Genomic DNA, 22,625 nt, shown 5'->3' on the forward strand with positions numbered 1-22,625 from the left:
TCTTACCTGGGAAGAGTGGCTGTTGCTGTCTGTGGTAGCTGAGCTGACAGCAGACACGGAAGGGAAATAATTACTGGAGCGACTGGGCGTGAATAATTCTGAAACATGAAAAGTCACTTATAAATTTTCTACTTTCCATACTCAAGGTACAGCATTGCTAGATCCTAAAATTCACAGGAATATCAGTATTATTTAGCAAATAATGAAACCATGAGATTTTTACTTCATACAACTGCTGTTGACTGAGCAATAAATTGCTGTCTCCCAGAGGAACTCATCTCTTTGGGATTGACTTCATCAACTTTCATGCAAACTGGGACACTGCAAAAATTAATCCTGTTTAAGGTTCATCTACACACAGACAGCCAAGAACTGATCCTCAGTGCAGTCCCACAAAGTACAGTTATCTGATGCAGACTGCTTGCAGAGCTAGCAAACAGATGTATGACTCTTTACTTCCATGAAGAGCCATAACCATCAAAGTTGTCAGCAGTGGTTTAATGTCATATGGAATTCTTGACAGTGCCATAAAACATTCAAAGACAAACAAAATATTAAATGTCTTCATCAGTAAGAAGTGTGAAATGAGGAAACCTTAGCTATCTGTAACACTTAAACTTATTTTAAAACCTAGTTCAAAATCACAGCAATATTTAAGAAATTAATGAACTCTACATATGATTCTTACCCTGAAAAGGCTCAAAAGTATCCATAAAATCAAAATTTGGCTGGAGAGGAATAAGCCCTGGTTGAATCATATCAGCATTTCCTAAGTGTCCTGCAAAATTCAGGAGATGGATTAGATTAGCTTCACATCACTGACATAATAACAGCAGTAGGATTAAAACACTCCACAGCCAGGCTTGGCAGAGATGTTACAGAAAAACTGCTGCTGAAAGGAACTGAGCATCTGCTTCTCTTCAGAGCTACAGCACAGTCCAGAATTCAAAGCCATTGGGGAATGAAACTTTCAGCTAATAAAATGGAAGGGGTGCAACCTGAAGGCTCTGACATCTGGGATTGCCAAGCTCGGACGTCTCCTGCTCCCAAACCTCCTGCACTATACACACAGCCTTGCTGGGAAGCACAGCCTGACCCACCGCAGCTCACAGCAGAGTATTGTAAAGTAAACCACCATCCTTTAATTTGCCTTGAGTACAATTCATGTAAACCATGGCTGCTCTGGAGTTGCTCAGACATCCATGCAGCAAGGATGGTGCACAGTGGACATGTGCCATCCCATCAGACAGACAGAGCCTCCAGACAGAGCTGAACAGCTCTTGGGATTGTTTGTACAGATGCGACTTGGCACTGGCTGTACTGGACAAACAAAAATACACAGGCACTCCCTTAAAAATACACACACAACTATGCTTTGAGATAAATCACAATGCCTTCACCACTGATAAAGTAAATACTGCTCTTCAGAGCAACATTAGGGGGGCAAAGCTGGGAGCAGCACCTAAGAAGCTAAGATAGAAATTAAATTTGGATCGTTAATTGGGATTCCGTAACCTACAGAATCATAAGACAGCCACACTCCCTGACCTGTTTTTATCTGTATCAGCAATATAAGATAGATTTCTTAGGCAAGGCTACAAGAGCAGCAAAGCAACAAACCAGAGTTTTTGTAGGGGTTCTCACTGCAACATAGCTACAGCCAACAAATACCTATGTCCCTGGAATTTGGCCAGGAAACCAGCTGATGTGAAGACAGAGTGGAGAACAGGGTGTCGGTGAACTCGGACATGAGCATGTCTGCATCCAAGAGGCTGCCTTCCTCCATAGGGACAGGGGTTTCTCTGCCATACCTTCTTTTTTGCCAGAGAACCACATCATCATCCTGTCAAAGCAAAGGAAGAGAGGTCAGGCTGCCTAGACAATGCCAAAGCAGTCTGGTGCAGATCTATGAAAGCAGCCCTCATTTTTCACATTTTTAAAGAACCTCTCTTTGAGGAGCCATTAAATGGACTGAAACACGTCAGTGGTGCTTCTGATACACCAACAACTTCAGCTCACTGAAATACCACAACATTCTGGGAAAGGTTTTTGTCCAAAACCCAGATATTAACTAGAGGATGTAAGACAAATAACAATACTTCCTTGTTTGATTGATTACACAAGTATTTTTGCACTTAGTTTAACAATCCCTTGGTTTGAATAAAGATTAAAACCAACATGAATAGCCAGAATGCAAACAACTCCGGTCTTGTGAGATGTATCTGAAATTCTGAAGTGAAGTGTAATTGTACTCCGAGTTTGCACAAGACACTTTTTGCCCATGAAAAATACAACATAATGTGACTTGGCTTACTCATCCCTCACTACAGGCTGAGTTAAACTGCACTGCCTTGCAAAAACAACAGAACAGCGCTTCTGATCATCAGTTTATACACCCAAAATAGGTTTGATAGCTTAAGGGGACATACTAAATGGCGATACCACTGTTTGTTCAACCATTTTGTCCTTTTTTAGGATCCTGGCATATTATCTGCCTCAGCTGAGGGCACAGCAGGAAGATCTGCAACATGTAGCTCACACATCTTCACAGATCCAGTTAAACAAGCAAGGCAGCAGTGCCAGTTACAACTCAGTAACGATGAAATCATGTGCCAGCCCTCAAAGAGATTGATCTCTCTGGGTATGCAATGCTGATTCCCATTTCATCTGTCACAGCGCTTTACATTCAACCTCTCCTCCATCCAATTTAAGCTACAAATCTTACATTGCTCTCTAAGGCACAGAGCATTAAGGTGTCTAACCTTAATTAAGGCTTAAGCAAGATGCTTGTCTTTAGATTTTAATCAAAGCAAGCTACTGCACGTTACAGCTTTGTTATCTACTGCGGGCTCTACAAGCATAAATGCTGCCACTTCTCAGTGGTGTTACCTACCCTGACCAAACTTGAAAGATCTTCATCTTTATGTTTCTGTAACTGCAAAAGGAGAACAGAAGAGATGGTAAAGTCAGAATAGGTCCTGTATGTGCCAGTAGAAGACCTGATTTGCAAAACTTTTAAGACCCAATCATGCACAATCAGTCCCAGCACAACAATTTTTATTTAAGTGGAACTAATCCAATGAGCATGTCTGTACCAGCTTATCATCTGTTTTAAGTACTCTTGCATGCCAGAAAAAGCAATAGAAAAACTCAAAAAGCAACAACATACTGATCAAGCTCAAGTAAACTACCAACAGACCCTTTTCTTGAAGTACGTTCTCCACTTGTGGTATTCCCTGATGACTATTTCAATTCTTCGTTTCCAGTATTTCCCTTCTGTTGCAATGGCCTAAGAACACAAACACATACCATGAATTACACGGAATCACATAAGAGCTGAATATTCAATACATTTCCAAGCAAATATTCAGGCATAAAAAATGCAAAAGAAAGCATGCTAATTCTGTTTGAGCTCATGTATCAGCAGCCCACACTGTCCCAGAGTTCAGCTATCACAGAGCAAATCTGACAGTACTAACTTCATCTTTCCCACAAAAACCAAACACGAGATGACATCTGACTGCACTGTCAGCATCTCCCACAGCAGCTCAACCATAACCAAGAGTTAAGAAATGGCAAAAAAACTCCCTTTAAAATTAATTTACTGAAATATAACATATAAAGCACACAATATCCTGTGAATTTCACAAGGTCACATGCACAGACACACACATAAGCAAAAGCTGCTATGAATGACACAAAGCAATAGAAATCTGATGTCCAGCTCAGGGAGAACCTTGCAGGCCACACACTGATGGCAACAAAAGGATCAGACAATATGGGTCTTCAATGTATCACAGAGAGCAGTGTGTAAGTTGGGGAGAGCAGACTAATGAGAGCCTTAACTTTGTGTTCGAGGGTCACTTTCAACACAAACATCAACACTGTTCTTTCAAAAACCTGAGACAGTTCCACAAACTCATCTGGAACTCCTTTGAGTTATAAATTATTCTAGAGTTATGCAGTATAGAGAGAGTCACATATTGCCACATCAAGGGCCTCACTGGTTTTCTGCAAGGAGCCAGAGGGCAGATGTTAGTTTTCATTTATGTTCACAGGAGCACAAAAATGAAAGAACACAAATTCATATTTGCTCTGTCTGCGAAACTACCTTGACACAGAAAAAGAAATTACTTGTTCTCTTGAAACCACACCTTGCCAATTACACAAAATACAGAAAACTCTCCCAAGGTCACTTAGAGTCAGTCCTGAAAACAGTCATCACTCTGATTTCCCACCAACTTCCAATCAGAAGTGGCTGTCAAAATCTTAACTATTCAAACAGCACTTCTATGACTTATGATTCATTAAACTACAACATTAACATAAGTTACACAGATAACAAATGTTCTTCTGGTTGCACCTTGATCATCTTAATGTGATGAACTCACAAAACCAGGTTCACTCTGGTTTTAATGGTTCCTTCTAAATAAAAACAGAGCACAGACTGGCTATGCTGCCCTTGTTTCCAGCAGACCCAAAATCCTGTTACAAACTCCAGAGCCTGTTCCTGGGGTTTCACACACCTCTGGCCGACGGTGCTCATCGACGTCCACAGAGCCGTCCAGTGGGGTCACAAAGTGGCACACGGGGTTCTTGCGCTTCTCCAGGTCTGAAACAACAGCAAAAATGCAACTGCTGAGCATGTGCAGGGCCGGCAGAGAGCTCTGTCACTTCGGTGGCAAGGTGTGACAGCGGGTCTAGCCAGGATTCCTTCCCGATAAACAACAGAAACAGGGAGATCTTGGGCTGTGCTGGGAGCACTCAGCACATCCCCAGTGCAGGCACATCTAGGAAAGCCCTGATCCAATGGCACTGGCTGTGAAACGTCAGGCCTTGAGCAGATTCCTGAGCTTTTCACTAGACGGTAATTTCAATTCTCTTGTTCTCACCGATGTCTCACGAAAGACCCGCCCCCAGCGCGGTACTTACACTGCATGTACCAGGCCCTCCAGATGGCGTTATTGAGACGGATTTTATCTCTCCACTGAAGCTTCAATCCCTTAAAATTTTTCCATTTTGGTGAAACCAACCTTCCGCTGCAACAAAACAGACAACGAATCATTCTGCTTTCAGTTTTTCTCTCCTTCCTTTCAAGGCAAAGCATCCCCTGTAACAGCCAAACTGTCAACAGATAAAACAACAACAAGCCACACTTGGCCACTCACAACTTCTGCTTTTTCCACAGCTCACTGAGCCAGGAGCCACAGATGAACCCAGTCTTCAAGACTCCTCCATGAGAACTAGAAACTGTCACAACTGGTCTCACAGATATCAGCAGGAATTCAATTCATTTCACCCACACTTTTCTCTTTGCCAGTATCACACCTTTTCAAATCCCCTCCTATGAGCTTCCACCAACTGGGAACAAGATCACTCAAAATTAAGAGGCTTCTGCATTGTTTGGTCACATATAGTTGTGGCTTGGACCTTTTGAAGTCCATTCTTACACTTCCATTTGATTTTTCCAGGCTTGTAACACTGGGAAGGAAGAATGAAATGCCAGTTCTGGCCCACAAAAAACCACAACCCACCAATTCTACACTGCTGGTAATCAGAGCTGGGCACAAAGGAGTACCAACAGGCTAGAAAGAGTAACTTTTCTCCAAGGAAAGGCAAGGCTGGAAAAAGAAATGGCTGATCCTGGGAGGTGGAAGGGAAATGGAAGGAAAAAGGAAGAAGCAGCAGGGATTCCAGTAAGCACTGTATAAACACAAACTACCCAGCCCTTAAAACACACCTTTATGAATCATTAATCCATACTATTGACGGGGCAGAGGAAGTAGGAAATACTCATAACACAGTAAATTTCAAGCTGGAGATTAAAGTATGGGAACTGTGCCTATCCCAGGTTCTCCCTCCTGTTTTTGGGAGTTTTAGCCCCACATCTTCTCAGCTGCTGCTTGTGCAACCTTGCTATGAGGGAACTGGACCAGCAGTACCAACTGGAACCCATAGAACAACAAAGGAAACAGGGTCACCTTGGCACACTACAAGCATCAGGTCAAGAGGCACAACAAGAAGGAGCAACAGGAGCAATGTCACCTACAAACTCTATGCCCTCTCAGAAGAGATCCTTGAGCACGTGGTCAGTCTGGAATGGTCCCTGCCATGAACTGCAGTGGCAGTGGAGATGTACCAGCACAGACAGTGCCCCACCAGTCAATTTGCCTCACACATTCAGTACAAATTAACTCAGAGAGGAATTATTTATCCTTAAAAGCCCATTTCACATTTAAGCTCTAAAATTGCTGTGCAAATAGGAAGCACATCCTACAGAAGTGCCAGGCACTTCCCTTAGCTCACCAAAGCCCATGTATAGAGCCTGAGGCTGGAGAAGTGATGATTCCCAGTTTCCTATTTGGTCTGGGAAACCTCCCAACAGCAGCTCTTCTTAAAGATATCTTTTAATAAAACTTGCAATACTATAAACAAGTAAAAAGTTCTCAGCCTAAACAAAAGCAACCAGAATGCCAGAGCTGCCAGTAACAGGATATTAAATGAACATTTTTTCACATATTTGGCTTACCATTTCTTTCCTCCCTTGCTGACACCACAACTCCCCTCACACTCCAGTATTCCCACAACTCTGACAGTAGCAGAGAAGCAAATGCCAGACTTCAGCCAAGTGACAGGTGAAGAAAACCAGCTCTGCTCTTTCAATTTTACTACTATATAAAATGTCAGTTGTGGCAATAGGTTGTAGCAATGCACCAGCAGGTGAGTTGTTGCCCGACTGCGAAAATTTTTTTTTTCCTCCTTGTCCTCTTTAAAAATAAACTGCAATGCTCTTGTATGCACAACGAAGCAGATGAAGAGACCAGGTATGAACCACACTAAAAGGATCATTCCCAGCAGCAAGAGAACAGGTATATGACCAAGTTGTGAGCCCTGTCCATGCCCAGCTTCCCCTTTGGGGTGTAAGCTGTACACTGGGCTATGCTACAAGGCTCTGCTGTGGCCTTTGGGATGCTGGTGCTTGATAAAAAATAAAAGTATAAACAAAATTTGGTATATGAAATAGAACATCAGCACTCCCAAGACAAGCAGACTTGCTGGAGCAAGCAACTTCACTGACTGGGAGTGAGAGCAAACCATGTCAACTATTAGCAAGGAATAGAAAACTCACTGTTAATGTATTTTGCTCTCTTTTCTCTGTCACTGGGCTCTAAGACACTCAGTACAATCAGATCTGTATGGTCACAGTCATTTAGGAAATCCTTCTGGATTACTTCTTTTCAGTGGTGCATTCATATGTCACTTTTTGAAATACATCTCCCAAAACTCCACTTCTAAATTTCAAGACTTTTAGTTTATGGAAAGATCTCCAACTATTTTATCTCACTGTTACCCAGCCCATGTGTCAGGGCAGAGGGTGGATCTCCACCCATTTAATATTTCTCCCATCACTGCAAACTGTCCCAACACCTTCAGTGTTCACTGCACAGCCAGCTCTGCCTCAGAACCACTGCACACCTTATCTTTCCTTCTAAACCCAGACTAAAGCACATCTTTTCCTGTTTCTCATCTGTACATTAACAGTTTGGAGACAGGAGATTACCGTGCTGATGCATCACCAGCACTGACAAAGTGCCCACATGCCTTTGAGTAAGAAATCTGTCAACTTAATGTTCATCTCTTCTGTGTGACTCGACAGTTTGCCAAAGCAACAAAACTCTAATTATCTGCACTCAGAATAACAAGAGCAAATGCTTTTCTATAAAAAGACTAAAAGGAACTGTAATCAAGTCTGGTACACTCCTTGCATCTTCAAAGAGCTAATTAAAACTGGAATTAAAACACAAATAGTTTAAAATATTTTCAATTACATTCTTAGAAAATGCTAAACAAGACTAGTACATCAAAAGAAGGAAGTGATTAAGAACCTATTCTTAAAATAATTATTATTTTTAGTTCCCATGGGAGCAAAACACAAGTCCAGCTTGAGGTCAGAAGTGAAACGACTTCAGCCTCAGTGGAGAGGAATCAGCATGAAACTGACAACAATATTTAGACACTATTCCAAATTCCAAAGTCAATGGACAGTTAATTACTTTGAACACTGTGACTGAGAGCAGCTGCCTAACTGAAAGCAGGCTTCGGATTTTAAAGCAGCAAAACAACAGAGGAAAAAAGGAAAAAACCCAAACAACTGGAGACACCATCTGGCTGCTGCTCCTGCCAGTTCTGTAAGACCACGCCAACTCCTAGAGCAAATGTGGAGCAACTTCCCAACAAGTCACTGTGTACCTGCAGTACAGCCCAACAGCACACCCATGGTCCTGGCCCCCTCTCCAACAGCTGCTGCAGCTCTGCAGGGATGCTGCTTCCAACCAGGGGAACAGGAGAACATCCCAAGGGAGAATGGGACCCAACAGTGCACTGTACAAGCCAGGACAGCTGCACCCACAGCATGTGGGAATGCTGGTGCTGCACAGAGGGTGCCCAAGCTGAGGAACACAAGGAGCCAGGCTCGAGGGTGCATCCTGCAGGGAACACTGCCGCCAGAAGCTCAGCTCATGCAAGCAATGCAGGAGAAAGAGGTGACTTTCATGTTCTCCTCGCTATCACACATAGCATAGCAAAGCAGCTGAAAGCCATCTGACAGGTAACTAGCAATGCATTCCAGCAGCTCAGCTCAGTTTCCCATGCAGAAATCTCCACCTCCTGAGTCCAAATGCCCTCATCAAGTGATTTGATCACAGCAAACCAGCCAAAAGTGCTGGAAATCCACTTGGACGCAGTTGCCCCAGCGTGCTTTGCAGGAGTCGCCGGGCTGTCACAGGAGAGGCTGCAGCCACCCGAGGCTGCCACTTCCATTTGCTGCAACTTTCACCTACAAGTCCTCAATACACCAAGAGAGGCTGGAGTCCATTCCCAAGGTTTTTTTACGTGCTGTTTCCCAGCTCAGAAACCTCCTCAGGCAACTGGGATCCAAGCAAGCAGACAGGTAACACAGTACTGATCTCTCACAGCTCTCCATTTGTAAAATGCCAGTGAAAGCAGCTGTGTTTTAAAACAATTAGATACCTTCAAACATCACAAAATTTGCAACAAAGTACAAGAAACAGATATCCACTGTGAGAGTGTGATCCAATTCCCTTCAACACCTTTGATTTCTAATTTTTTCTTCAATCAACTGAAATGTAATTAGGGAGCAGCTTTGTATTCTAACAGTACCCTGACAGTATCCACAGTATTACAAGCAAAGTTTTGCCTCTGAGAATCTCATCATTTCGTTCTAGGTTAATAACACTGAGTTAATGATCTTGCAGGGTATTTTAGTGATGCTTTTGATTCAGTAGAGACAAGGCAAAGAGGTTACCTTCTTTCTTAACAGACACACGTGAGATGCCATTCAATGCTGCAAAATTTAAACCAGTAGCTCTCCCTAGCACTGAAACAACACTAATATTAATTAATAAATTCAATGAGAAACTCCTTCCAACATCTGTAGAAGCACGATCAAGCTCTGAGATGACTCACAACAGAAGAATTCCCTGTTCTCCTCCCTTAATCAGAGGATTTTAAGATGGACTTCAGTCAGCATAAAACCACATGACACAAGCACCCTCCGGATTTGGGCAGAAAGGGACACTTATCTGTATGCAAACCCAGAAGAAATTTGGGGATTCTTCATTAATTATTAGCATTAAGAAACACCAGCATTTTAGGAAACTGTTTTCTACAAAGAGCACTGAAGGGGCAGAGAAGCAGACTTTAAAATATTAAGATAAATTCCATATATCCTCCACTTAACAGGTGGTTCGAATACACGTCGACTAAATGGAAACTATATGGTATAGTACAGCACAGCTTCTGGGTTTTACACAGCTCAAATGCTTTATTCAGCTGTTTCTGATTCAACTTGCAGTTGCCCAGTTTTTATCTCCCTCAGAAACGCTCACAACAGTACCACAGCCTTATGTTTAAATCCTTTTCTAACAGAAGGCAATAGGGAGGATTTTGCTGTAAACATCAGCCTGAAAAATCCCCTTTTCCCATTCAGAAAAATCCAAGTTCATTCTCCATACCATGACATTTAAAAGTTGCTGAGCAGGAATTCTAGCTGGGAAGTGATCTTGGGATTGTAGTGAACTAAATGCTACACCAAGTAAGAAACCTTTAAAATACCCTCTGAGGGTAGAATGCAGGATCTCCTCCTTAAAGTAAGGAAAGAGCGAATTACATGCCCATGGCTACAAAGTGTGCGAGTGACAGTGCTAGAAGTAGGACATGAATTGCAGGGACAAGGAAAATCTCTGGCTACATTTGGCTCCCTAGCTCAGGAGGTGTTATTTTTTTCTCTTGCACTCAGAGAGCACCTGGCCAAGATCTATCGTAGATGGAATTTAAACACGAACCTCCAAGCGCTGTGGTTTAGATTCCACAGGCCTGTCCTGCTGCCCAAGTATGTACTCCCAGCAAGCCCAGCAGATAGGCTGGAAAGCAGCTACTGTGCGTCCGCAGGAATCACTTCTACAGACCACTGGAGTCTAGTGTGCTATGGTTGTAAACAAATTATTTTGGTTTCAAATCTGAATTTTGTCAATTCAGTCTACGGGAACAAGCTACAGAGAAGTCCTGTGTTTTCCTGTTTAGGTAACGGATTCCCACTGCCCTTGTGCTAAAACAACTCTTTTTTGCCTTATTAGCTCCAGCCTCAAAACCCACTTCCTCTGTGCCTTCCCCCAGTTCCTTCCTGTACATGATCATGCAATTTTTTGAGGTAGGATAAGAATTTTACTTTTATTACAAGTAATGGCAATAAGGCTCTTAATTTAAGTAACAGGACAAAAATCTGCTTTGGTAGTACAGTAGCTAAATAGATTAGCTTTCCCAGCAACACAGAAAAGGAACTTTCTGGCTCCTCCCCAGCATTTTTTTTTGAAGGCGTGGTTTTAGTTTGTTTTTTAATCTCCAATCTGTTTTGTTGGGGAGTTGGGCCTGTCAGCTCAGCTCTCCAAGAGCCAAAACTAACAGTATTTCCCCAAACAAAGGTTCATTCAGAGAATCAGATTATATGCATTGTGTGTTGGAGCAAAGGGGCACGCAAGAGAAACCAAAACATTTCTACACGGCGTGAATGTGTGTAGGACTGGCGAGGAGACCACGTTTTAGCATCTTACTATTCCTGCCTACAATGTTAATCCCAGCTGCAGCCTGAGGATACTAATCCCAGACAGAGCTCATTTTAAAAGCCAGATTTAGGGCAGGTCATTTGCTTGGTTACCTGGTTCATCCTCCTTACCTGAAATCCTCCCACAGTAGCAGGCTCAGCGTTGTGGAAGGATGTTCTATTCCCCACAGACCACAAAAGACAGCAGGGAGCTTTGTGCTGAAGTTAAATCAAACATTTTAAAACAACCAAAACGTCCCCTCACTATTTGATTTATCTCCTTTTAAAAATAATACTTCCATCTTGAAGACAGAGATATTGGATCAGAGAAGTATTTTTCCTCTGTCATGAGCATTATCTATTAAGAAGTGTTAGAAAAATAAAAATGAAGATCAAATTTAGCCACTGGCAAATTGGAATTGCAACACCTGCAAAGGAACACGTTATCTGGACTGATTTCACGCAGGCATGCTCAGGTATGCACCTCCTGAAATGCAACAGGAAAGTAGAAAGGTCAGCTGTGTGCCAGAAGCAAATACTCCTGTCCCAACAAATCCACAAGAAACTTTGATTTATTTATATTATAAATTCAACGCTATTTTAAGCTTGGAAATTTAACTTAATTTGCATAAATGAAGGTTTGCTGTGCCTGGGCTCTTCCTCTGATAACCTCGTCTACACCGGACTCAGGAATGACCAGGCAGGTGTTGTGCCAAGGCAGCCTCCACAGGGAGAGCTGAAAAACTCATGTTTTGAGAGCATTATCACACCTACCCGACAGCTTTTCATACCACCATCATTGTGTCAACCAGGGAAGGGAGCCTCATGCTGCAGTTTTAGCCAAACACAACATGGACAAGGTCAGCTTGTGCAGGAGGAGGCTGCACACACAACCTGCAGCTGGGAAGACCACTGAGAAATGCCTTCGCCAGATGCAGGTTTCATGCAGGTTATGAAAGGGTGAAAAGAGCACTGGGCAAACATAAAGAACAGTACAAATATCAAAGAGACTTGAAGGCTATAGTGTCCTTCAGCCAGTGGTTATTTAAAGACTCAGAATATTTAGACAGTTTCTCATTTCCAGTCAGAAATCAAAGGATATTTCTAGAAATGTTCCTGCTTTTCAGACACTTGTCCAACAGTGGCTCACTTTAGTACAGAACTGGAACAGCAAGAAAAGAAAAAAGCTTAAGTAATGTCATTAATATGTCAGCCAAAAGGCTGAGAAAATGGGCCTTACCATCACATCTCTCACCACTCACCCTCCCAAAACCTCTCCCTGATCCCTGCTGTCCTTAACTTTGTCCCTTTACAAAAGTCACATACTTTGTAGCTTTATAAACATTAACACTTTATAAAATGCCACACACTTCCACTGTCAAAAATCAGGACCTTCTTAAAGAACTACCAGAAACCTCATCATGGAAAAAGAGGCTGACACAGAAGTGACACAGTGCTCTGAGATCCAGGCTCAGAGGCGAATCCCACCCCTTTCATTGCCTAAATCTGAAATGCCATGATGGAGAGCTGCTGCCCATGGGCACAAAGTGTGTCAGTGGCAAAGCAAGGACAGAACACCAGCCAAACATATCCTGGCCACACACCCCACACTAGAAATGCTACCAGCAAGAGAAAGCTTTAGCAAGGATTAGGTTTACATTTTTCACATCAGATCAGTACATTTGGTTTTCGTTCTTTGTCAATACATTTGGTTTTCCTTCTTTTTGAAGTGATTCCTGTGCTCTCATGCATGGTGGAAAGAAGTGACATTTTTAGAGCTGCTTCAGTATAAAGGGAAGTGATCCTACTTACTTCAATGTCTTCAAATTTTCCACTTCTTCCTAAGACTTGATTTCTGCCACTGGCTTTTCATCAAACTTCTCAGAATCACAATATTCACTACAAGAGCTGTTTCCCAATACAGATGATCAGGAACTGATAGGGTTTTGCAGTACACCTCCATTTTCATTTAAAAGGATGGCTGTTGGTGAGGACCCTGTTGTATGGAGAGCTATAAATGTGTCAGGATCTTTTTGAACATTAAGGCCCCAGCCTAGATTAATGAACTGATCAAGATGTGATGATCTGGGACTTAAAAGATTCTTCATACACGGAGCTTCTGAAAAACCCAAACAAACCCTATCAGCATGGCAGATCAGCCCAGCTCTCTGAGCAGCACACATACATACCACCAGAGCCCAGAGCTGTTTACCATGCTCGAGAAACATGAAACCAACACTTCTTGTGCAGAGGATACTGTAACATTCTCTGAACAACATTACAAGCCTATAAATATACTGCAAAACTTCAGGGATCTTATTCTGAAAGTGCCTTAAGGGTTTGCAAAAGCAGAGATGCTCCCCCAGCTCTCCCCTTGTGACACAAAGCTTTCATCCCAGCTGTCTGCAGCCAGCTCCCTGCAGCTTGAAAAACACCAGGCTGATTCCCAAATTCAGTTATTACAGACTCAAGACTGCAACAACACACACAGTTTATTCAAAGTTTACATAAAAGCTGAACCAGAAACTACAGAAGAGACAGAAGCAGGCTAAAGGCACCATTGTGTTACTACTGAAACTACTCAAAGATCAATCAAAATCCCATAGAAAGATGATGCAGGGAGAAAACTCCTTCAAGAATTAACATAAAACAGCCTGGAATGTGGAGAGAAAAAAAAAAACAAAAGCCTCTAAAAGGTCATGCACAACTCACTGGAAAAGTGTCCACTCAGAGCTTTCTTGGATCTGTGTGCAAACAAGTGCTTTGGCCATGCTTCAGCAAAAACAGCCCTTCAATTCATGGTGAACATCCCATGGCCCTGTGCATGGTCCTGCCATGGAGGCAGCCACATCTCAAACACAGCAGTGAAATTCCCCAGGATCCACCCATACAAGACCACAGACTCCCAGAAAGGTTGAACATTTAGAGAACACAGACTGGAAAACAAACTTTCACTTCTGGGTCACCAGTCAAACGGGAGCTGTGAAGATTTGTCTGCTGCAATGCAGGAAAGGCTGTGTGAGTGACCCTTCCTTAATTAATTGGGACACGGGGCTGGCAGGAAAGCAGCTAATGCTCCTGCCACATAATCCTCACCACGCTTTTCCCAGATGGCTCTCGTGGCCTGTCTAGGATTGGACAGGCCAAGGGCAGTGCCAGGTTCCCACACGCAGATGGAGAGATCATCCCTGTCCTTAGTGGCTCCAGTCTCACTGAATTGTTGGGTCTGTGACTTTATAATGATGATGGTTATGGTAACTATGCACAGCACAGGGCACTGATGAATGTTTCATAGTAGTTAACTTCATAAAGCAGTATTCAACCTTACTATATGTGGTGAATGTCAGAGAAAGACCTTGTTTTACTGCATCATACCCTTTAAAGTCATTCCCTTGCTCCCAGTAACCACCATGATTAAATATCAAGCAGCAAAATGGTTCAGAAATTCTCATACCATTCACCTGTGCACCAGCTAAAAGCTGGACTGACTTTCTAATGGACTGAGATGGTTCATGTCCCAAAAGCAAGTGGTGACTTCACCAGTAAAACATGTGACAGTATCAGCACTTTCACAAATCTTACTACAAGCAAAACAACAACAAATTCACTAAATGACCCTCACTCAAGTCTTTTCTTTGAACCGTGTTCTTCCTATGCGCCAAAATCACATAAAACCAGCCTCAACTTTCATTCTGTAGAGTTCTGTCCTGGGGACATGACAGTCCCTTGGGAATGCTCATGTGAAAGGTAAATAACACTTTTTACATGTTTATTGCTTTGGAGAGAAGCAACCTCTCTTAAATTTCCTAGGATTTGTCTCCCCATTTCCAAAAGCCTGCTACATCCACCCAGCCTATAATCACCACATGCCAAGCTCAGACACCAAGCCTACTAATGTGCTAATAAAAACTGCTAATAAAAATTTTGGTCTCCTTAAGCTCTGCTAAGATTTTTACTGGAGATTTGAGGGTTCTACTTGTACGACTGGATTCTAAAAACAGATGGGATCCACGCTGAGTTCCTAAACAACAGCCTTCACAGACCAAAATTTTATTAGAAACAGTAATGAATTAACTTTTATTGCAGAATTCTATGCATCTACTTGCAGAGCTAAGCTGTGCTCTTCAGTAACATTTGCCGATTTGATAAAGTAAGTGCAATTTAATCCCATGGTTTCCATTAAGGGTTAACAATTTCACACAGCATGAGAGACAGACCAGGACTTAGGAATGCCTCTGGTTCCCATGGGGTTTGATTGCAGATTACCCCTCCACACAGGAGGAATGACTCAGATCACAGCTTCATTCCAGTCACAAACATACTGGCTCTGTGCTTTCACAAGACCCTGGAATACCCAGCACCTCCAGGCAGCCTGTGAGGGAAGGCAGCAGCACAGAACGGGGCTGCTACCACAGAGAGCAGCCACAGCCACACACTCTGGCCTTATCTGCAGCTTCCAGAGACCAAATGCTGCCTGGAATTTTTTCCCAGCTGATACTAAAACACTGTGTAGCTCACTCCAGCACTTGGCACCTGCTTAGGAAGAGCTGTAAGAACACCCACCCAGGGTGCCACAGGTCCAGCCTTCCCCATGCTCAGTCCCAGCAGTGGGTGAGCAGGTGCTTGGGGAAGGGCCAGAACAGGACAAGCTTGTCCCTATGGTGTTCCTGCCAACTCCCAACAACCAGCCCCTCTCAGCTCTAAAGGAAAATTATATTAGCAAGTATATTAACTCACTCCCTAGAAGTGAACTGGAAGAACTACACAGGTTCTCTTTTTGCTGTTTATAGACACTTTCCCCCCCCCAGCTGAGTATGTATATTGATTTGGCAGGTCTCTGCTTTGAAAAGGGAGGGATAATGACATTTTTAGTAGAGAACAGCCACTGTGGTGACTACTGCAACAGCTTGGATGCCTCGGCTTTTGGATATATTGCTTTGGTTTCCCATTTATTTCACAATCTCTGTTTCTATTTTCAACAGGTTTTAGGTGTCAAACATGGTTGCTAATAATTACCTGACGTGAATACAGCTTCCTCCTTGAGAATATTTGTATTCCTGATCAAGTCAGTTCTCCCATCCCAACACTAGATTCATTTGGAGTAAGTTGACAACATGCAAAGAGCTTCTCTGGCTCTGTAACGGATCTAAATATTTCACAACCATATCCAAATCCTTTGACTTAGTCCTTCCTTTCTAGAAGTTTCATATCCTCTAACCCAGAAGTCATTTTTGTATGTGTTCCCAGGTGGCAAACCTGTTCCCCCCTCTACAACCCCTGCACTCAATTTTCTTTCTCAGAAGCCATGTTTTAAAGAGCAAAAGCAAGTAGGTAATTTCTTTCACTGCTTCACACTTTCCCATATCTGGCACACCACCAGCATACTTTCTATCTAAGTTCCCTCAACCTCCATCCTGCAGGAACAGATATTTAGCAAGCAAACAGAAAGCTGGACTGAGTGGTGCAGATAGCAATATGCAGGAGTTTGTACAGGGAAACAGTGATACATTCTCTGGACACTGTACAGGACGAGCTAACATGAGAAGCATGACACGCAACATCCAGACCTTGGTGTGCTGCTAACAGACAAGCACATTTCAGAGCTCATTCCTGAATCCACAACACAGCTTAGCAGGACCAGGACTTCGCTGTGTTGCCTCTCACTCAAATACTGGGAGTTCTCCTGATGCACAGATGTCACTGCAAATATTAACAACAGAGCTTGACTAGCCATGTCTAAGCTTACTCAGACTACAGCTTCCATATAAACATACAGAAATTCATCAGGATGAGCAGAGACTGATCATCCAAGAACAAAACAAATTATATCATTCTTTGCTCTGGAAAATGTGGCAGCAGATAATACCCATATCCAATGACTGGCAGATCAGGAATGCAACATCTTCCATTGCCCTCTTCCTGTTTGGCACTTCCTCTCTAACAGCTGCCAGACCCACAAGCTCAGGTATTTCCTTTCTACCTTTTTAAGTTTTCCTTTTTATGTGCATGCCTTTCTTTTTTTACCTTGATCACTTCTGCCTCCAAAGTAATGGCTTTCAACAACTAACACAGGCTAAATCAAGTGTCACACCACAGCACCAAAAGCAAAAGTCTGCATGATAAAAAGATAATCACGAGCAGTCACGGACTTGAAAGAAGAACCACAAAGACCTGAGAAGCTCTTCCACTATTCTTGCTCCATTTGGTCTCTGTCTCTTTGTGAATGGTCTAGACATTGAGGATAAATAGAATAGTACAGATTTAAGAGCAGTGTAAAATCTGGACGCAAGATGCAGCAAGAAGAATTGAGCAGAATAGCCTGTGATGGCTCACATTCACATCAACATACTAAATGCTGTGGGCCTGAGTTATTTTTAGGTCTGTTGTGAAACCCCACATTCCAGCTGCTCCAAAGATACACCAGCACTACCACACAGGCCTGGACTCTGTATCATCAGCCTGGCTGGCTGGAGTGAGTCTAACCCTTGCCCTACATTAGAATTTTGGCACCAAGGCAACCAAGTCCCTGGCACAGATGGGGTGATGTGGACAAGAAAAGTGTTTTGGACAACAAGCTCACATGGGCTGGGGAAGGGTTTGGCTGTTGGATACAGAAGTCACTGAGTTGCTGCAGCCTGGCCAGAGGTCTCCCAGCCATGATGGCCAAGGTCACTTCAGGCCAGGATTTCGAGTAAACATCCCATGCTAGAGAGTTCTGAAAACGATGAATTCGGCAGATTCCAGAAGCAAAGCCTCCTTCGTGCCTCTGCAATGTTTGCTTGAATCTCGTTGTGCAGACATGTCTCTCATAAAGAACAACCCTGCTGATCTCTGAGGAGTAACAGGCTCCACTGCTGGAAGGAGCAGTGAAAAGAAAAGGCCTCATCCTGCTTGCTGCAGATCTGTTCTAGGCAGCAGTACAAGCTGCAACACAAACTCCTCAGGACAAAACACTTGCACACCTTTCTTCCTTCGCTCCCTCTGCCTGGCAGGACACAGGACCAAGGTCCTGCACTCACCACAGTGATTCTAATGACACTAAAGGCTCTGCTGTTCACACAAGCACTCAACACAGACACCTCTGAGGACCCACAGCGGCAGGGCTCTCAGAATACCAGGGCAGATGCAGCACAGGACAAGGCTGGGAGGAGCAAACATCCCTCACGGAGGGCTCAGGACAGGTCACACTTGCAAGCTGCCACCTTCCCCCCAGATTTGCATGACCCAACTACAAACAATGCAGCTGCTATCTCATTTCCAAAACCAGTACCAGCAATCCTCTTTCTTAAGAAGAGCAAACCTATTACACAAGAGCAAGGTTATCTGGATCTTCTCCTTACCCCCTCAGTCACCCTTAAGGTTCCACTCTTCAATTCTTGTTCTTACTCACAAGCCACCCCTACGACAAGTAAACCCCACCCCAAACCAGCAAAGATAAGACCACCCTTTATCTCCTGAGATGGAAGAAGCCCTTTCAAGCTCACACAGAAACAAAGCTGTAAACAAGCATCAGACCCCTGTACTTGAATAAGGACAACTTTTCATAGACTAGGGGTGATCTCTCAACCATTCTTCCCCGTTCCTTCAGCTGAAAGCAGCCTCAACTCTCCTATTTCTGCTCTGAACTGTCCCCGCCAAAATTCTGCATAGGGAAATATTGTTAATCTGCAATGAAAGAGAAGCACAAACACCACACAGGTACTCTACCCATAAAGATAGCCTCTACTTGCTCTGGTGTGGTATAAACGAGTAATAAAGATACCCCTGGAAATCCAGAAATCTCCCACTATAATAAAAAAAAAGCAAAAAAAAAAGCATTTATCTCTGTATGTAGGAAGACACTACCACATATAAAATTAAGCAAGAAAAGGCATTAAATATAGCAAAGAAGACTGTATCCACTGCTTCCTTGCACTACACCATCAACTAAACTAGAAGTAGAGAGATGAAAAGGTCTCTAACTGTGCATTACTGTTGTAGATAATGCGCTGCAAACACAAAACCATGGAAAAAAAGCTCTCTAACAAGTCATTAAAATTTTTCTGTGCTTTTCAGGAAAAGTGATCAATTCATTAAGCAGCACTGCTTAGCTACTTAAACAGCTGAACCCTTTACTCACATCATGGTAATCACCAACCATGCCATGGGTTATCTGTAGGTCAGGAGTATTCTGGCAAAACACACTAACATATCACTAATTGAAGTGAATCAGATTCTTTCACTAATACCCTGCTACATGATAATCCAAGCAGTGCCCTGCAAGCCCTTTCCATCTGGCATGTCACCTTTTCTCTTACAGTCCCACAGGTGACAAAGCAGCCCTGAGAACCACTCCTAACACTGTGGGCTTAGTACCTACATATACCTTGCAAGTGGCCATGGTCTGGATAACCAGCCCAGGGAAGGAATCTTTTTCCTAGGCCTAGATGGCTTCCTATGGTCCTTTCCAATCCCATTTTCTATTATCCACCGATGTCACAGCTGGACAGCAAACTAAAAATATTAATCTTTCACAAAGGTAACTACTGCTGAGCTTGCTCTTAAGCAGCACTCAAGAGTTTCCACACCTTAAGGCACAAAGTGCAATCTGCTTAACAGAGAGGGAACTGCAATTCCTCTGCAGCCATTCACACCACACAGAGGTATCACCCAGGCTCTCCTTAACACTTGCTCCTCAGAGGCATTAAGCCTGGAGGAGACCTATAAAAGATCAGCACATGTATGGGAATGGCAGGAAGATAAAACACTACCCCCACCGAGTTCAAGCAAACTTCTGCTCAATCCAGCAGCAGATTTAACACAGGCAGGCGGAGTCCAGCAACTGCAGTGCATCGAGCCAAGGCAGGAAAACAGTCAAGGAGCCCTCGTCATTTCTGCTTGCAGAGTAAAAAGTTCCCAAACAGGCAGGGTCCTCCTGCTGCCTGGAGTGGTACATTCAGCTCCTGAACAAACCTCTCTTGCAGAAAGGGGTCATGCTTCCAATGGCTATTAACCATTTGACAGCTCAGAGAAGCTCACACCATTTAGACCTCCAAGCCCAACAGAACAACAGAAAGGTTTTCCAGATTCTCCAGAAGGCTACTCTCAGCAGCACACTCAGGAATCCAGAGTGATGCTCCAGATATTAAAGGTTTTTTGGTGACTGCATGATGAGAGCAATGATGCCTCTCAGAACCAGAATCAGGGCAGGGAGCAGGTGCTTCTCAGGCAGTTCAGTAAAGGCCAAGGGCATTCAGCAGAGCACTGCCTTCCAGAAGCATTACGATTGCCCTTCAAATATCAGCCTGGTTTTATTACCCTGTAATTTGTATCTGTAGGGTTCCTCATCCTTAGCAGCTTTTCTAAGGGAGGAGTCAGTAAGCTGCATACCTTCTTTGTTACCCCCTCTGAAATCTTTCTTCCATTTGTCCTCTTTCCTTTATCAAGTTTGTAGCTGAAGTGTCATCTTTGACAAGGCTTCCTTTTAGACTCCTATGTCAGCTCACTTCTAAACTTCATGCCTTTGTTTCCCCCTTTCAAAAAGGCCAGCACACATATCTGGGGCTCTGAAGTGCTGAGACTGTTTTTGTCATTTTCAGAAGGGAGAAAGGGAGGAAAAAGCAGTAACTGATTTATCTAAGATCAACAGCCAAGAAACCAAGGGTTAGTGAAGAGCTTTGTGCTTGTGTGTCACAAAGTAAATAAGCTGTGGCAAACGCACCCTGGAACATTTCCCATGGCAATGGCTGCTTTAATTACCAAGGGATGGCTACATTAATTATATCAGGAATGACACCAAGTCAGAGTGTTTTATGTTCAAAACCAATCAAAAATGACCTTTTAACTCCCATTTGAGCAAAAAATCAAAAATTATTTGAAAGGACCATGTTCAGAATTTCTGTTCTGATACTAAAACGATTAGAAGCAATTTCTGAAGAACCTTGCTTTTCCTAACCCTGTTTTTCAAGCCTTCCTGCTTCAGAAGCTGTGACAATAGTGTAACTCTAGCTTGCACTAAAAACAATCAGATTCAGGTTTTTCCATCACTGTCTGAAACACAAAGAACCAACTCTATTTTCTTTGGAGGCAACTGAAACAAGTACTTTTCCTAATAATCTTCATAATTGTTTTATGGACATGTTAAAGGTTTCCTTCCCAGAGCAAAAGGAAAATTGTATGAAAGCTGTAAAATATTTCTATAGCCATCAAAGAGTTTAGAAAGCTTGTCTTTTTCCTCAGAAGTAGCTTAGAAGTTTTGTCTTTAAAGAACTGTTTGTGCCAGTGATATTAAGATATCAAAGGGCAGATGAGGGAAACTGTAAATGCAATTAATTTCTGCATACAAAGAAAGGAAGTTGCAAGCATATAGCCTGTAGTCTGTTAATTAAAAATAAAACACCAGCTTAAACCCAAACTGGTCCAGGTTTCTCAACTGATAAGGTTTTGTTGTTGTTGTTGTTCTGTTTTTAAAAGAGAACCCTTTCTCTCCAACAGCAAAAGGCAGCAGGACAGCATGAAAAGAGCCAAACCAGGAACTCCAGATCTCCTGCCCCCATCTTACTGCTTGATCATCCATGACTTCCATATCTGGGTCCATCCAGCTCATGCTCTCCTTTATCAGGCACACTCTCATCAAGCGCTTCCTATCTAACTCTCCCATCACAGATCAAAGCATGGCGAATAAACACTGGACTTCCCTGACTCCAGCCACACCTTCCATCATCTACCCTTACTTTCCATATATTCTTCCCTTTCAATCCTATTTCTCCTGCCCTGAACAGGAGAACATTATAACATTCTCTTTTCTCCCCAACTCATCAGGATCATTCACCTCTGTCCTTTTTATCAGATCTCATCTAAGTACAACTCCAACCTCTTTTCTTCTCGAGTCTCCACTATCATTAGAGACTTCCCTTTCCTTGCTGTCATTCCATCCACCCCTGCTGCTGGATGTTTCCTCACTCACACGGGTTCAGTGAGTTTGTAAGCCAGGCTCAAACCCACCCAGTCAGCTGAGACATCCTTTGTTTGACTTGAATTTTGCAGTGTCTTATTTTTTCTTTCCTGTTTCCATCCCTGTGGCCTCTGTCAACACTATCCAGCTCATTGTGTGGCTTTATCTTGGCCCTTCTAATTCACTCAATGCATTCCTCAAAGATCCCCATAATTTTACTCCACATCTCAGTGAGCTTCCAGCCTCATTCCTTGCCCCTTCAACTCTGCCTGCTTTACAACAAATCTCTGAGTACTCTTATTAGGGGAAAAATTCCACCCACCCGTAACAACTTAAAAGAGTTCACTCTCTCCTTCAAGCCAGTCAAAATGCCTCTGACATCCCAGCAATGCCCAGCCTTCAGCTCAAAATGGCCACAAAGCTCCCTTTATTCCTCCCCACCCCTTCCCAGCTTGCAGCATCACTAGATACCCTTTTGTTTGATTAAGACTAATCATAGCTTAAGGACACACAGTCAGATAAGCAGCTGCTCAAGTGACTGAATATCAACTCTGCTTTCCAAAAGAATGGAAA

The 22,625-nt window shown here is 43.1% G+C and overlaps 1 protein-coding gene across 3 annotated transcripts in view; it reads right to left on the bottom strand.

The window, feature by feature from the left end:
• LOC121667765 (MLX interacting protein) overlaps window positions 1-22,625 on the bottom strand; it is a 45,494-nt gene that overhangs the window by 17,142 nt on the left and 5,727 nt on the right. For all 3 annotated transcript variants that reach the window (XR_006017148.1, XM_042034780.1, XM_042034779.1), the window contains exons 2-8: window positions 4,933-5,039; window positions 4,527-4,612; window positions 3,200-3,289; window positions 2,894-2,935; window positions 1,672-1,843; window positions 689-778; window positions 7-98 (exon numbers count right to left, since the gene is read on the bottom strand). Coding sequence is in view for 2 of the 3 variants with exons in the window: in XM_042034780.1 (XP_041890714.1) it covers window positions 7-98; window positions 689-778; window positions 1,672-1,843; window positions 2,894-2,935; window positions 3,200-3,289; window positions 4,527-4,612; window positions 4,933-5,039 (679 nt within the window). In the remaining variant the exon portion in view is untranslated. The remainder of the gene's footprint in view (window positions 1-6; window positions 99-688; window positions 779-1,671; window positions 1,844-2,893; window positions 2,936-3,199; window positions 3,290-4,526; window positions 4,613-4,932; window positions 5,040-22,625) is intronic.

Source organism: Corvus kubaryi, unplaced genomic scaffold (genome assembly GCF_017639235.1).
Source record: "Corvus kubaryi isolate FWS band 111438036 unplaced genomic scaffold, C.kubaryi_AGA036_p1.0 37382, whole genome shotgun sequence".
Lineage (NCBI taxonomy): Eukaryota > Metazoa > Chordata > Aves > Passeriformes > Corvidae > Corvus > Corvus kubaryi.